At 46.1% G+C, this 14,553-nt stretch overlaps 2 protein-coding genes across 2 annotated transcripts in view; one reads left to right on the plus strand and one right to left on the minus strand.

The window, feature by feature from the left end:
- The window catches only part of LOC142219183 (uncharacterized), a 46,114-nt gene extending 40,622 nt beyond the window's left edge, over window positions 1-5,492 (minus strand). Inside the window, exons 1-5 of the mRNA XM_075288135.1 lie at window positions 5,129-5,492; window positions 3,938-4,347; window positions 3,707-3,844; window positions 3,504-3,630; window positions 680-2,149 (exon numbers count right to left, since the gene is read on the minus strand). Coding sequence (XP_075144236.1) covers window positions 680-2,149; window positions 3,504-3,630; window positions 3,707-3,844; window positions 3,938-4,015 — 1,813 coding nt within the window. The 5' untranslated portion in view covers window positions 4,016-4,347; window positions 5,129-5,492. The remainder of the gene's footprint in view (window positions 1-679; window positions 2,150-3,503; window positions 3,631-3,706; window positions 3,845-3,937; window positions 4,348-5,128) is intronic.
- Window positions 5,493-10,364: 4,872 nt separating this feature from the next.
- Window positions 10,365-14,553, plus strand: part of LOC142219184 (uncharacterized) — a 5,030-nt gene continuing 841 nt past the window's right edge. Inside the window, exons 1-5 of the mRNA XM_075288136.1 lie at window positions 10,365-10,404; window positions 12,934-12,981; window positions 13,157-13,275; window positions 13,352-13,475; window positions 14,040-14,553. The exon at window positions 14,040-14,553 is cut by the window's right edge and continues 841 nt beyond it. Of these exons, the coding sequence (XP_075144237.1) occupies window positions 10,365-10,404; window positions 12,934-12,981; window positions 13,157-13,275; window positions 13,352-13,475; window positions 14,040-14,553 (845 nt within the window). The remainder of the gene's footprint in view (window positions 10,405-12,933; window positions 12,982-13,156; window positions 13,276-13,351; window positions 13,476-14,039) is intronic.

A 14,553-nucleotide genomic window follows, 5' to 3' on the forward strand; every position in this document is an offset into this window, starting at 1 on the left:
TTTTTTTTGTTTTTAAAATGATGCGTGAATAAAGGATTTATTAACTGAAGACCCTGGAGTGCTGCAATCTTCATCTTCTTCCAAGTATCTACCCCACATCTCTCCCCACGCAGTCCACCTTGCACTCCAGACCTTCCATTTTTACCTGTGGTCACCGCACATCAGGACCTGTCAATCTTTTCTAGGGAACGATGCAGTGGGCAACCACAGGTGAAAAATGGGTGATCCGCCAGATGTGGCCACGAGTGAATAGAATAGCTCATTTGTATACAAATTAAATTTAGATTTTCTTGCAAGCAAGACATCGCAGCATGGCTAATAATTAGTTGACTCCTTTCCTTCTCTGGTAGGCTGAGGTTCCATGTTTCTTTTGCTGCGCTTTTTTTTTTTTTCTTTTTTTTTAAGCTAAACCTAGGAGTGGCTACAAAAGCAATGGGAAATGTATAGGAAGTTCTTATAGCGTAATGGCTCTTGTGTTCGGTATGGTCTCAATAGTCGGATCCTCAGCAGTATAAACACAAGCAAACTGTGGCTTACAGAGATCACAAAGGATCAGCAATTAAGAAGAATACATTTTGCTTTTTTATTTTTTTTCTAACTAAATACTTTGTAAGTGTTGTAGAGAAATATATATTGGAATAAGAGTATTTGTACTGCAGCCTGGAGCGGTCGCGGGATTACATTGGCTGTCTGTGGTGACGTTCTAGATGCCTGGCCAGATGTCCCCTTTCTGTAAAATATTCCTCACACTCGGAGCAGGAATATGGTTTCTCTCCTACATGGCGTCTCTGATGCAGGACAAGATCTCTTTCGTTGGTAAAACATTTGCCACAGTCCCAACAAATATGTCCCTGTTCTTCTTCACAGTTGGTCTGATGTCCGCCACGCTGTGATTCCGAATATTCTTCCATCAGATGAATTTCCTGATGATTTAAGAATTGTGTGTTGTTTGAAAAAATTTCTCCGCAATGTCTACACGAGTAAAGATTTTGTTTCGCCTGGCTTCTTTTAGGTTTGCCAAGATCTGGTTTGTTTTTCCTTTCCGTGTGGATCTTCTGATGTTTGGTAAGAACCGAATTACAAGTGAAGCTCTTTCCACAAGCCGTACATGAGAATGGCTTCTCTCCTGTGTGGATTCTCTGGTGGACGACAAGATAGGCATTGGTGGTAAAATACTTGCCGCAGTCGGGACAGCAATGTCGTTTCTCCCCCGTGTGAGTTCTCAGATGTTTGATGAGGACAGAATTACAGATGAAGCTCTTGCCACACTCCGAGCAGTGATACGGCCTCTCTCCAGTATGGGTTCTCTGGTGTATCACCAGATCTGAGGTTGTGATGAAGCGTTTTCCACACTCCGAGCATGAATGTGGTTTTTCCCCCGTGTGAATTCTCTTATGTCTAACCAAATGTGAACTCCTCATAAAGCGTTTCCCACATTCAGAGCACGAGTATGGCTTCTCTCCTGTGTGGCTTCTCTGGTGGCTGATAAGGTGGGAATTACGATCGAAGCTTTTACCACATTCTGAGCAGAAGAACAGTTTGTCTGATGACTTATTTTTATGGTGGTATGTGATATACTCCCCAGAAGAGGATATATGTTGTACAGTATTGCCATGAGTAGATATATCACTGGTGTTTTGTTCATGTGAAGTTGGGGTCATCGTCATATCAGGTGATGGATCTCTTTGTGGGGAATCTGCTGGTGCAAACAGATCATTGTCTTTCTCCTCAGAATTACCTTCATCACATGAGACCGATTCCTCCTTAATTTCTCTAATTGTAAAGGTAAGATCAGAGGGCAAATTCATGGCGAAGAGACCTTCTTGGATACAAGGTGTGGATTCATCCTTAATGTGAGTTACTGGATCTTGTGTGTGATCTGTCGGGTTGATGTATGTGGGATTCAATCTATTACACAGGGCCGGCTCCTTACGTATGGGAGTAGATGAACTTTGTAGATAGTTTTTGGTTCTGTTGACTTCTAATTGATTACATGAAGACAATGTCTCAGGAATATTCTCCATTTCAGGGTTATATGATGACTGCCTTGCAGGTTGGGTATTAATGATATTACTGTGATCATTCATAGAATCCAGGGAAGACATGTTCCTGTAAGATACTTCTGATATATTTGTGCTCTGCGGGACATCTGAAAGACATGTCAGTATACAGTTATTTAGATCCACTAGATCCAGCCTTACAACATTTCTTACAGCATAAGTCTACACATTAATATACCATTAGGCCATGTTCACACATTCTGAATTCTATCAGCATATGGTGCAGGTTCAGCGCTTTCACCATTTACTCCAAGTCTTTGGATCCTGTAATAGTTTTCACCATTCCTGAGCAATCAGTGCTGTTAGTTTTGGTGCCTGATAAAACACTTAGGCTCTCTAAGGTCAACTAGGAGGTGTCAGGGAGGAGCAGGCGAGGGCACATGATACAGATCTATCTAACATTGACCAATCAGTCAGGCAGATGGTGTCAGAGCTCTGAATCACGCCCCCTTGCCTGCACGAAACCGCCCTCCTGATATGGTGCCTGATATGCCATTTAGGCTCTGTACTAACAGCATTTATTGCTTGGGAATGGTGGGGCTAGAGAAAAAATTCCAGTTGTACCAGAATCAATGGAGCGGCAGCTATTAAAGAATGCAAAGAAATGGAGTTGATAGAGGCGCCGAACGTCTTTAAGGCTACAGGTACACGACCATTGTACGGATCTGTAAAAGACGTAATGAGGAGCACACTACAGCATCCTTGTGCCATCCGTGTTTCTATGGACCCTATCAGTTGAATATAAACGGCAGAGCTGCTAAATGAACAGGATCTGTGCTCATTTTTTTGCCCCCCCCCCTTCCCATTCTGTGTGCTCAGTTTAAAAAAAACCAAAACCCAAAAAACTGGATAGATGGACGGTTGGTGTCCCAGCTAGTTCCTGAATTAATAAATTAAAGAGGACCTTTCACCACTTTTGTGCACATGCAGTGTTATATACTGCCAGAAAGCCGACAGTGCGCTGATTTCAGCGCACTGTCGGCTTTCCCGATCTGTGCCCGGTGTAAAGAGCTTACGGTGCCGGTACTGTAGTGCTCTATGGTCAGAAGGGCGTTTCTGACCATTAGCCAGAGACGTCCTTCTGCCTCGCGGCGCCAATCGCGCTGTGCTGTGGAGCCGGGAGGAACGCCTCCCTCTGCTCACACAGCTCGTCCATAGACGAGCATTATCAGGAGTGGGAGGGGGCGTTCCTCCCCGCTCCACAGCACAGCGCGATTGGCGCCACGAGGCAGAAGGACGTCTCTGGCTAATGGTCAGAAACGCCCTTCTGACCATAGAGCACTACAGTACCGGCACCGTAAGCTCTTTACACCGGGCACAGATCGGGAAAGCCGACAGTGCGCTGAAATCAGCGCACTGTCGGCTTTCTGGCAGTATATAACACTGCATGTGCCCAAAAGTGGTGAAAGGTCCTCTTTAATAAATCTGGTGATTTCCTCTTACCCAATGATGATGTGAGGGGCTGCTGATCCTCCATCATGACGTCCTTGTACAGGTCCTTGTGTCCTTCTATGTACTCCCACTCCTCCATAGAGAAATAGACGGAGACATCCTGACACCTTATAGGAACCTGACAACACAATGATACAGTAAACACCAGACACATCATCCCTTGTGTTACCGTATAATTTCCCGGCAGCGCTCACCTCTCCAGTCAGCAGCTCAATGATCTTGTGGGTGAGGTCCAGGATGTTCTTCTCGTTGTCTTTGTCTTGCGTCCTGCTTCGTCCCTCTGACACCTGGGTTGTTGAAGGATTTTTTCTATTCTTTGCAGGAATGTATTTCTAAGAACACACATTATTGATCATATAAGATTATGAGGGCCTCTGGCTAAGATAATAGTAATGTCATATGATCTAATTCCCAGAGTCCCTCACCTCTCCAGTCAGCAGGTAGATGATCTCCAGGGTGAGGCTTAATATACTCTTGGTCATGTATCTCATCTCCTTCTCCATCTTCTGTCTCTACAAAGCTTTTTCCTGCAGACCCAACTTCTGTTAGATCTATCAAGAGGAAATGAAAAAATCTGCTGGCTAAGGCTCTTGGGAGAGATGGAAGATGGTGATGGATGGAAGGAAGACAGAGCAGGAAGATGGTGATGGAAGGAAGACAGAGCAGGAAGATGGTGATGGATGGAAGGAAGACAGAGCAGGAAGATGGTGATGGAAGGAAGACAGAGCAGGAAGATGGAAGATGGTGATGGATGGAAGGAAGACAGAGCAGGAAGATGGTGATGGAGGACGTCCTGACAGCAAGAAGGAAGAGGAACAAAAATCTGCAGGACAGACTGGAGAAAACGGATGGAGGAGTGACAGAAAGGGAATTATACAAGGTATCTATAAAATAGGAAGAATAAGAGGATGTGCACACTGGACAGTGACTGGATTTACATGTGAATTTGTCACAGATTTGGCAAATGGATAAAATTCACATTATCAATTTCTGTGCCAATTTTTTCTGCAGTTCAAGGATTAAAATTGATAAAATCTCATCTATTTTTTTCGGGCTCCAGTAAATGCTTAGAATCCGGGGTGCACTTATCTAAAGAGACATGATATGGGATGATATTGAAGGATGACATAAGGACGGAGGAGTAAAGTATTGGGGAATCTGCCAATATATCTATAGAACTGGGCTAGGAGGAGATGTGCATGACAATGGTGATAATAGCAGAAAGAGGACTATAGTTATGTGAATAATATAATATATAGGACATGGTCGTGGTCATGGTCATATATAGGCTAGGTCGTCAGGGGCCACAGAGTTAGCCAAAAATGGTCGAAAAGAGTCCTGCTTGGAGGAAACCTGATGGACACCCGGTGAACCCCATTATAGTCTATGGGAACCCCTGTTTTAGCGGACAGGCTCTCTATAGTTTGGGTCCCCCGGCAGTGTGATATGGAGGATGATGATGATGGTATCACAGCAGGCAGAGGAATAGAGTTATGTGAATAATAGAACAGGCCAGGATTAAGAGGAGATAGAGGATAACACATAAGGAGGAAAAATAAAGTTGTGTGTGACAGGACTGAGCTATTAGCAGACAGGATGATGAGAGTGATAGTTACCTGCTGTGACTTGTGCTTGTACAGGATGTTGTAGGCAGCAGTCTCTGCTCTTCCTGCCCCTCGGTCCTTGCTCTCTGGGATCACATCGAATCCACTCTCTGCAGCCGCTGGGAGTTGGGATCTTTCAGTGTTACAAGCTGTGGGACATGAGATCCGGTGATCAAACTCACACTGCAGCGTCCTCTAGCGGTCACCCAGGCAATGACATGTTTACAGTGATGATGTGTATTTTATCTGGATAGCAATCCTAGACTACAACGACGACTCCTATATAATCATATAAAGCTAGCCTATAAGGCGGTGAGCTACGGGAAAATGGCGACTATCCGGGGACAGGTTTATCATTACACAGAAAACAAACTTTTGTCCTTGTGTTTAAGTTTAAGCTCTAGATGCTGACGTCACGCATTCCATATATGGTAATGCCATTGAGCACTGCTTAAGTCTGTATCAGCCAATCACTGCGATGGGCGGGGATTGTGTTACTGAATTAAAGGGACCGCTGACGAATTATTGCCCATTTATTATCGGCGTCAGCCTCAAACCCCCCCCCCCCCCCCAGTGATAGCAACAAGGAGGATGCAGAGGACGGCGGGTGAGTGACAGATGTGAGGGTGGCAGGGAAGTGCAGAAGTGGGGTCACTATGCTGCTCCCTATTACTCTGCAGACTCTTCTCTGCTCACGGCTCCCTATTACTCTGCAGACTCTTCTCTGACCACTGCTCCCTATTACTCTGCAGACTCTTCTCTGATCACTGCTCCCTATTACTCTGCAGACTCTTCTCTGATCACTGCTCCCTATTACTCTGCAGACTCTTCTCTGATCACTGCTCCCTATTACTCTGCAGACTCTTCTCTGACCACTGCTCCCTATTACTCTGCAGACTCTTCTCTGCTCACTGCTCCCTATTACTCTGCAGACTCTTCTCTGATCACTGCTCCCTATTACTCTGCAGACTCTTCTCTGACCACTGCTCCCTATTACTCTGCAGACTCTTCTCTGATCACTGCTCCCTATTACTCTGCAGACTCTTCTCTGACCACTGCTCCCTATTACTCTGCACTCTTCTCTGACCACTGCTCCTTATTACTCTGCAGACTCTTCTCTGATCACTGCTCCCTATTACTCTGCAGACTCTTCTCTGATCACTGCTCCCTATTACTCTGCAGACTCTTCTCTGATCACTGCTCCCTATTACTCTGCAGACTCTTCTCTGACCACTGCTCCCTATTACTCTGCAGACTCTTCTCTGCTCACTGCTCCCTATTACTCTGCAGACTCTTCTCTGATCACTGCTCCCTATTACTCTGCAGACTCTTCTCTGACCACTGCTCCCTATTACTCTGCAGACTCTTCTCTGATCACTGCTCCCTATTACTCTGCAGACTCTTCTCTGACCACTGCTCCCTATTACTCTGCACTCTTCTCTGACCACTGCTCCTTATTACTCTGCACTCTTCTCTGACCACTGCTCCCTATTACTCTGCACTCTTCTCTGACCACTGCTCCCTATTACTCTGCAGACTCTTCTCTGATCACTGCTCCCTATTACTCTGCAGACTCTTCTCTGATCACTGCTCCCTATTACTCTGCAGACTCTTCTCTGATCACTGCTCCCTATTACTCTGCAGACTCTTCTCTGACCACTGCTCCCTATTACTCTGCAGACTCTTCTCTGCTCACTGCTCCCTATTACTCTGCAGACTCTTCTCTGATCACTGCTCCCTATTACTCTGCAGACTCTTCTCTGACCACTGCTCCCTATTACTCTGCAGACTCTTCTCTGACCACTGCTCCCTATTACTCTGCACTCTTCTCTGACCACTGCTCCTTATTACTCTGCAGACTCTTCTCTGCTCACTGTTCCCTATTACTCTGCAGACTCTTCTCTGACCACTGCTCCCTATTACTCTGCAGACTCTTCTCTGACCACTGCTCCCTATTACTCTGCAGACTCTTCTCTGCTCACTGCTCCCTATTACTCTGCAGGCTCTTCTCTGCTCACTGCTCCCTATTACTCTGCAGGCTCTTCTCTGCTCACTGCTCCCTATTACTCTGCAGGCTCTTCTCTGCTCACTGCTCCCTATTACTCTGTAGACTCTTCTCTGACCACTGCTCCCTATTACTCTGTACTCTTCTCTGACCACTGCTCCCTATTACTCTGCAGACTCTTCTCTGACCACTGCTCCCTATTACTCTGCAGACTCTTCTCTGACCACTGCTCCCTATTACTCTGCAGACTCTTCTCTGACCACTGCTCCCTATTACTCTGCAGACTCTTCTCTGACCACTGCTCCCTATTACTCTGCAGACTCTTCTCTGACCACTGCTCCCTATTACTCTGCAGACTCTTCTCTGCTCACTGCTCCCTATTACTCTGCAGACTCGTCTCTGCTCACTGCTCCCTATTACTCTGCAGACTCTTCTCTGACCACTGCTCCCTATTACTCTGCAGACTCTTCTCTGACCACTGCTCCCTATTACTCTGCACACTCTTCTCTGCTCACTGCTCCCTATTACTCTGCACTCTTCTCTGCTCACTGCTCCCTATTACTCTGCAGACTCTTCTCTGACCACTGCTCCCTATTACTCTGCAGACTCTTCTCTGACCACTTCTCCCTATTACTCTGCAGACTCTTCTCTGACCACTGCTCCCATTTACTCTGCAGACTCTTCTCTGATCACTGCTCCCTATTACTCTGCAGACTCTTCTCTGACCACTGCTCCCTATTACTCTGCAGACTCTTCTCTGCTCACTGCTCCCTATTACTCTGCAGACTCTTCTCTGCTCACTGCTCCCTATTACTCTGCAGACTCTTCTCTGACCACTGCTCCCTATTACTCTGCAGACTCTTCTCTGACCACTTCTCCCTATTACTCTGCAGACTCTTCTCTGACCACTGCTCCCTATTACTCTGTAGACTCTTCTCTGATCACTGCTCCCTATTACTCTGTAGACTCTTCTCTGATCACTGCTCCCTATTACTCTGCAGACTCTTCTCTGATCACTGCTCCCTATTACTCTGCAGACTCTTTCCTTCTCCCATAGTATGCTTTGTATAGCATGCTTGTATTATATAATATGATAGCACCTCCACTACATACCTTCCCTGCCTAGCTCTGTGACACATAGATTCCAGCTCTGGAGGTGTACACGTCTACAACTTCTCCCAGCTGAGGGTTTGCAGCAGTTTTTAGAATGTTTAGAGTCCATGGTCCATGGTTTGCTATTGTCTTACAGGCTCTTAGGCTTACACAGGATTGCCTAGACTGGATACCACTGTATTGAATTCACAGTATTTTTACAACTAGGACAGAAGATGGGGAAGGAAAAGGACACAACTGAAAAGATATTAAAGCTCAGCCTGGAGATCATCTGCGTATTGAGTGGAAAGGTGAGGGATTCTGGGAATGATGTCACGTGACAATATATAAGTGCATTACAAAACTGCAGTAAATTGCTCAGAACGCTGCTTCTGCATGTAACCAAGCCTGTCTCTGCGAGGAGCAGTTGTCAGAGCTGTGTCTTGTTGTCAGGTCCCCGACCAATACGAATTTAATGCTGTGTAGAATATATGGCTGTGATGATTTCATGTCTCGTTCAGTGGTGACGATCCATTTATTTCAGTGCAGTTGGAGTTTTTTCTCTAGGCCATACCGTTCCTGCACAATCAGGAAAAGAAGATATTTCCTGGGGCTGTAAATAGTATAAATGATGAAAAAAAAACAAAACTAACTTTCCATTTACGACTCCTCCCGTGCACTGCTGGCGGTCTGGTGATGCCTTCTTGTGATGTTCTGTTTCTGTTCAGGTCACCACTGACACACAGAGCACATCACTGCTGAGGCCAGACAGTCATATGTGAGGGTGTAAAGGTCAGTGCTGAGGACAGGACCTCTGCCTGGGGCTGGCAATGGCTGGGTATGTTCACACAGAGCACAAGGTGGCGAAAACCTTTTCCACCTTGTGAACTTTCTGCGGGGCTAGCCACGAGGGGATGCTGATGTAGCATTGGCATTACATCGTGGCATTCTGCTCCTGATCAGGCCTGTATGAATGAATGAGCCTAAACAGGATCGTGTCTTGAGCCACGGAATCTGTGGTAAGATAGGTCATGTCATTTCTTTTTTTCCACGCTACTAACTAGTGGGAAAAAAAGTGAGCGGTTACCATTGAAGTCAATGGGTGCCATTTTTGCAGGCAGATTACGCATCAAAATCAGCCTGCAAAAATCTCTGTGTGACCATTCCCTTTATAAGGGTACTGATGATGTATCTGCTGCTGCTGCTGCTGCCAGTGTTATGGGGATACTGATGATGTGTCTGCTGCCAGTGGCTGACACTGTTATGGGGATACTGATGATGTCTCTGCTGCTGCCGCCAGTGGCTGACACTGTTATGGGGATACTGATGATGTCTCTGCTGCGCTGCCTGTGGCTGGCACAGTCAGGGTCTGTTCACACGGCGGAAAATGAAGAGGAAATTCTTCTTCATTTTACACCGCCGGCATTTTCACATGGGCTAGCCGCGATGGGATGCCGATGCAATGCACCAGTGTTCCGTTGCGGCATCCGACTCCTGTTTAGGCCCAGATGAATGGACTTAATAAAGTCTTGAGTCGCAGACTCCACGGCAAGTTTGAGCAGGACACTTCTTTTTTCCTCGTCCTGCTGCGATCTCTGCCTTCCACTGAAAACAATGGGAGGAGGATTTGGGAGGAATCTGCTCCAGATTTGGAGGTGAAATCCGCCCCCAAATGTACTGCAAATTCCTCCATGTGAACTGACCCTTATGGGGGTACTGATGTTATCTCTGCTGTGCTATCAGTTATGTGGGGGAAGGGGAGCATTCACACAGTATAATGCCCCTATAGAAATACAAGATAAATAGGCATAATAGAGAAAAGCCGTTATTTATTAATTACAGTTGTTATTATATGAGGTAGAGAATAATATAAGTAATAGTAACATAAATTATAGTATATAATGTGACCCATCCCTTGAGCCTGGTCTACAACAAAATGGCCGACGCTTCCCTGCACTAAAGACAGTCGGCAACGTCTTGCTAACTTGTGACGTCACGTACTCCATATATGGCTATACCTCTCAGGACTAGCGGACCAATATCACCGATCAGTGGTAGGTGCGTGGCCGTAATCCTCACTTCATTATCGAATCCCCTACACATAAAGACCCCGCAGGCCCCAGTAGTGGCTGCTCTGTGACCCCGGAAGTGATGGGGCCGGTCAGTAACTCCGAGAGCGTGAGCGCGGCAGGTGAGTGGCCTCATTAATATTCATGAGCTCTGCTACATCACTCGGTCCTCAGTGCCCCAGCTGTTATCATTAGGTCCTCAGTGCCCCATCAGCCATCACTAGGTCCTCAGTGCCCCAGGCTCCATCACTCGGTCCTCAGTGCCCCAGGCTCCATCATTAGGTCCTCAGTGCTCCAGCCACCATCTACCTGCAGACATCAGAGTAGGGACACCCAGGCTTGGGCTGCAGCAGGGAATCTGTAGTGGACATTCTGCAGCAGACCAAGCCACAAAAAGAAGCAGCAGAGCCAAACCCATCTCTCCCCTGCAATTCCCATGTATGTAGCCCAACTACAGAACCTACAGTAATAGCTGACCTGGTGCGGATTCAGACCTGCAGCGCCAAGTATTTTGTACTTTTCCAGTATTATGTAGACACATCTACAATACATCACAGCGGATTAACTTATTTAGCGGGTGCGTTCTCCATTTTTCAGGTCCTCACGCAGACAAAACGACACAGGAGAACGTTAGTGTGAACCTAGTGTAACCCACTGCGCACTTCACCCATATGCCCCTGGTCTTAGGATGGGTCAGCATGGGACCATTTTGGGAAATCGGCAGTGTACTATGGGGTGCTATTGAGGGATATGGAGATAAAAAAAAGTTACTGACTCCAGTTTCAAAATAAAACAAAGGGATGTCTCAGCTCTGATTCCGTAGTCTGTACAGAGGCGTAAGATTACACATACTATATTTATACTTACCTGTCCTTTTGGTCGGGGGTGCAGTGGTCAGACCCCACTCTGATACATCTGACCTTTGGTCTGCACAGGAGCATGTCAGCCAGTCAGTGACCTAGCAGTGATGTTCTGTTCATACAGAGATGCGGCGCTGTCAGTGATTGGCTGACACATTCTGGTACAGGTAGACAGTCCGCTGTATTCCTGGCCTCACAGGTAATTATATAGTATCTGTTATTTTAGGGAGTCAACACCAGGGTAAAAAATATACAACCAGCGACACCGTTGTTTAGGTCAAGTGCACCTGAATGTGACTCGTTTTTCCCTATAAAAATTTGTTCCTCAGTTGCCAAATTATTCATTTATTTCAGAATATGCAAATAAGCATCTGGCACACTGAGGGCGGCTCCATTGCTCCACACTGGTCTAGTTCCTCACTCTTCTCTAAGTGACAGAGTAGAAGATTTCAGCTTAGCTCCTTGGTCCTGTCACTCAGAGATGGAAAGGGGAAAAAGAGGGCGTTCCAGGGCAGTGCGGGGTATAGAAGTTTGGTCAAAGGAGCCGCCGTCAGTGCTCCAGACTGCTCGTTTGCATATTGTGAAATAAAATAATATCTCGGCAACAGAGACACATTTTTATGGGGAAAATGTGTTTCATTCAGGTGAACCTTCAGCAATTTCCACAGGGGTCAGAGTTGGGCTCAGGCAGTGGCTTTGACTCCACAGCCCTGCACTGCAAAAGGTGAAAGTCTGCACCATAAATTGAGGTAGTGGGGGGTAATTTATTAACCCATCTGCACCAGTTTTCTGTTTTTTCTGTTCATGTGGTGCAGCTTTGATGTACAGCCCTTTCTTGCACCGAAGCCCTCACTCTTATTATCAGTTAGCAGTGCAGACCAGGGCAGGGATGCCACAACCCCACATTGGTGTGAGTTACAAAAAAAATTTCTGGCAGTTCCTGACTGGCGTAGATTTTCATTCTGGTGCATGGGGGTGCCCTTGATTTATTAAGAGGTTGTGTGTACTTTCTCTGTGAACCTGGTCTAAAAGGGGTTGTCCTACCATAACAACTTATCACCTAGCCACAGAATAAGTGATAAGTGTTGATTCCTGGATGGACCCGCCAATGGGTGCCCAGGCAGTCACAAGAATGGGGATACTGTATCCTCATCTGGAATGGAACAGTTACACTTGCCACTGCATTCAATGTATGTGGCTAACTGGCAAAGATAGTTGAATGCTAAGCTTGGCTAACTCTGTTAGTCCCTTAGAGACTGAAATAATGTACTAGTATGTATTTTCTACTATCGCTCTATTCTGAATGGGGAACGGAGACCCATGCTCTTGGTAATGGGTGGAGGTCCAAGTGTAAGGACTGTCAGTAGTCAGACAGTTTCCCTCCCAGAAAACAAGAGGTAACAAGGATAAGGGGAAAGGAGATCATGGGGGTCTGACCATTGCGTCGACCACTGACCATGAGAATGGAGCTGGTCAGAAATGTGCAGTTCCCTTTGAAATGAAAGGAGCATCGCATATCCAACCAGCCGCTCTATTGAACCAGGGGTGCAAAACACCCCAGTTATTGTGATCAGTGGGGGGTCACAGCGGTCAGACCCTCATAAATCAGCAAGTTACTAGGGGTAGACAAGCTGTGAAGGAATGTTATTGAAATGTGGATTCTTTGTGGCCATTCCTTTTATTTAGGATAATATTACTACATGAGGTCCCCCAGTGGTTGTCTATTCCACAAGTACAGGACGTCTCTCGCTAACTGACCCAAGCATGGGGGCCAAAGATGATGTGACTGAGCGGATACTACACTTCACCCTGGAGATCATCTAATTGCTGACTGGAGAGGTGAGATATTTTGGGAACTTTGTTACATGAGTGAAAACACTTAATACATATATCATGGAGTTACTATGTTTTGTCTATGTATGCAATTTCTTGACATGTTTCTTAATTTAGGATTATGGTCCTTTGAGGAAGTCTGCAGAGGAAGCAACATGTTATATTAATTACCATTTGTCAGAAGGACAAGACAGAAACCACTGCCACGTTATCGTTCCTCCACCACCATTGAAACAGAGGAACAATGAGCAGAAGATCCTGGACCTGACCCACAAGATCATTGAGCTGCTGACTGGAGAGGTGAGCGCTGCGGGGACATTATACAGGAACACAGGGGGCGATGTGTCTGGTGATGACTGTATCCTTGTGTTGTCAGGTTCCTATAAGGTGTCAGGATGTCACCGTCTATTTCTCCTTGGAGGAGTGGGAGTACATAGAAGGACACAAGGATCTGTACAAAGACGTCATGAGGGAGGATCAGCAGTCGCTCACTACACCAGGTAACAGTCTATCACATTTCTATTACTTGTGTTGGAGCAGAGCTGCTTTTGTCTCCATCTGTTACTCTAGTTTCTGGCATCAGCTAATCAGTGCAGGATCCGGGAATCAGACCCCTGCCAATCAGATCTATGCTGTAGATAGGTAATCTGTGTGAAAACTGCCTGAGGGGCCAGAAAAGCCCTGTAAGATTTGGATACTCCTTTGATGTGATAAAATGTTCCCACATGTGATTTACTTTATACTCCTCTTTCCCTGGTGCTCCGATGCCTCCCAGCATGGGCTGGTCCTCCAGGTCCATTGTGGTCTTCCAGCGGACCGCATGTGACCACTGAGGCCAATCATTGGTCTCAGCGAAGGGCACGTGACGTCACAGCCTGTGAGCAGTTTCAATTTCATAAGACACTGAAGCAGCAGGATAGGACTGCGCTGGGAGGACACCGCAGCATCGGGAATAGGGGAGTTTAATTTTTCTTTTAATTCTTTCACCTCCCCCGGCCTATTTTAAAAATATATTTTTTGCCTAGACAACTCCTTTTAATTTTAATACATTTTTTTCTCTTCAGTTGAATTTGTTTTATCCGGATTCTCTCCAACTCATATTGAGGAGCGATGTGTCACCAAAGATGGAGGACGCAAATACATCGCTACTGCCACAGATCCTTCACAACAAGATCCATCTCATGTTAAACAGGAACTCTTGTGTAATGGGGGAAATCTTCAAGATACAGCCACATGTACACCCACCAATCATACGGATTATATCACTATCTGTATCAAGGAAGAAGAGGAATTGGGTTTCGATGAGAACTCCGGTGACTTTTCTAAGCCCATCAGTCACAATGAACCATGTTCAGCACATAACGTTATGGGGGAACCCCTCTCTTATCATGGAGGCAACTTCAGAGACACTGAAAACTGTTCAGCTGCTCATAAACATCCCACTACTCATATTAAGGAGGACCCAGCCTCTGCTTATACTCTGACAAAGGAGGGACCAGCTTCACATCAACGAGAGCAGCCCCCCACCAGTGTTTATACACCGCAGTATCTGACAGCAGAGATGAAAGAAGAAACCAC

Source organism: Leptodactylus fuscus, chromosome 10, assembly GCF_031893055.1.
Source record: "Leptodactylus fuscus isolate aLepFus1 chromosome 10, aLepFus1.hap2, whole genome shotgun sequence".
In the NCBI taxonomy this organism is placed as follows: domain Eukaryota; kingdom Metazoa; phylum Chordata; class Amphibia; order Anura; family Leptodactylidae; genus Leptodactylus; species Leptodactylus fuscus.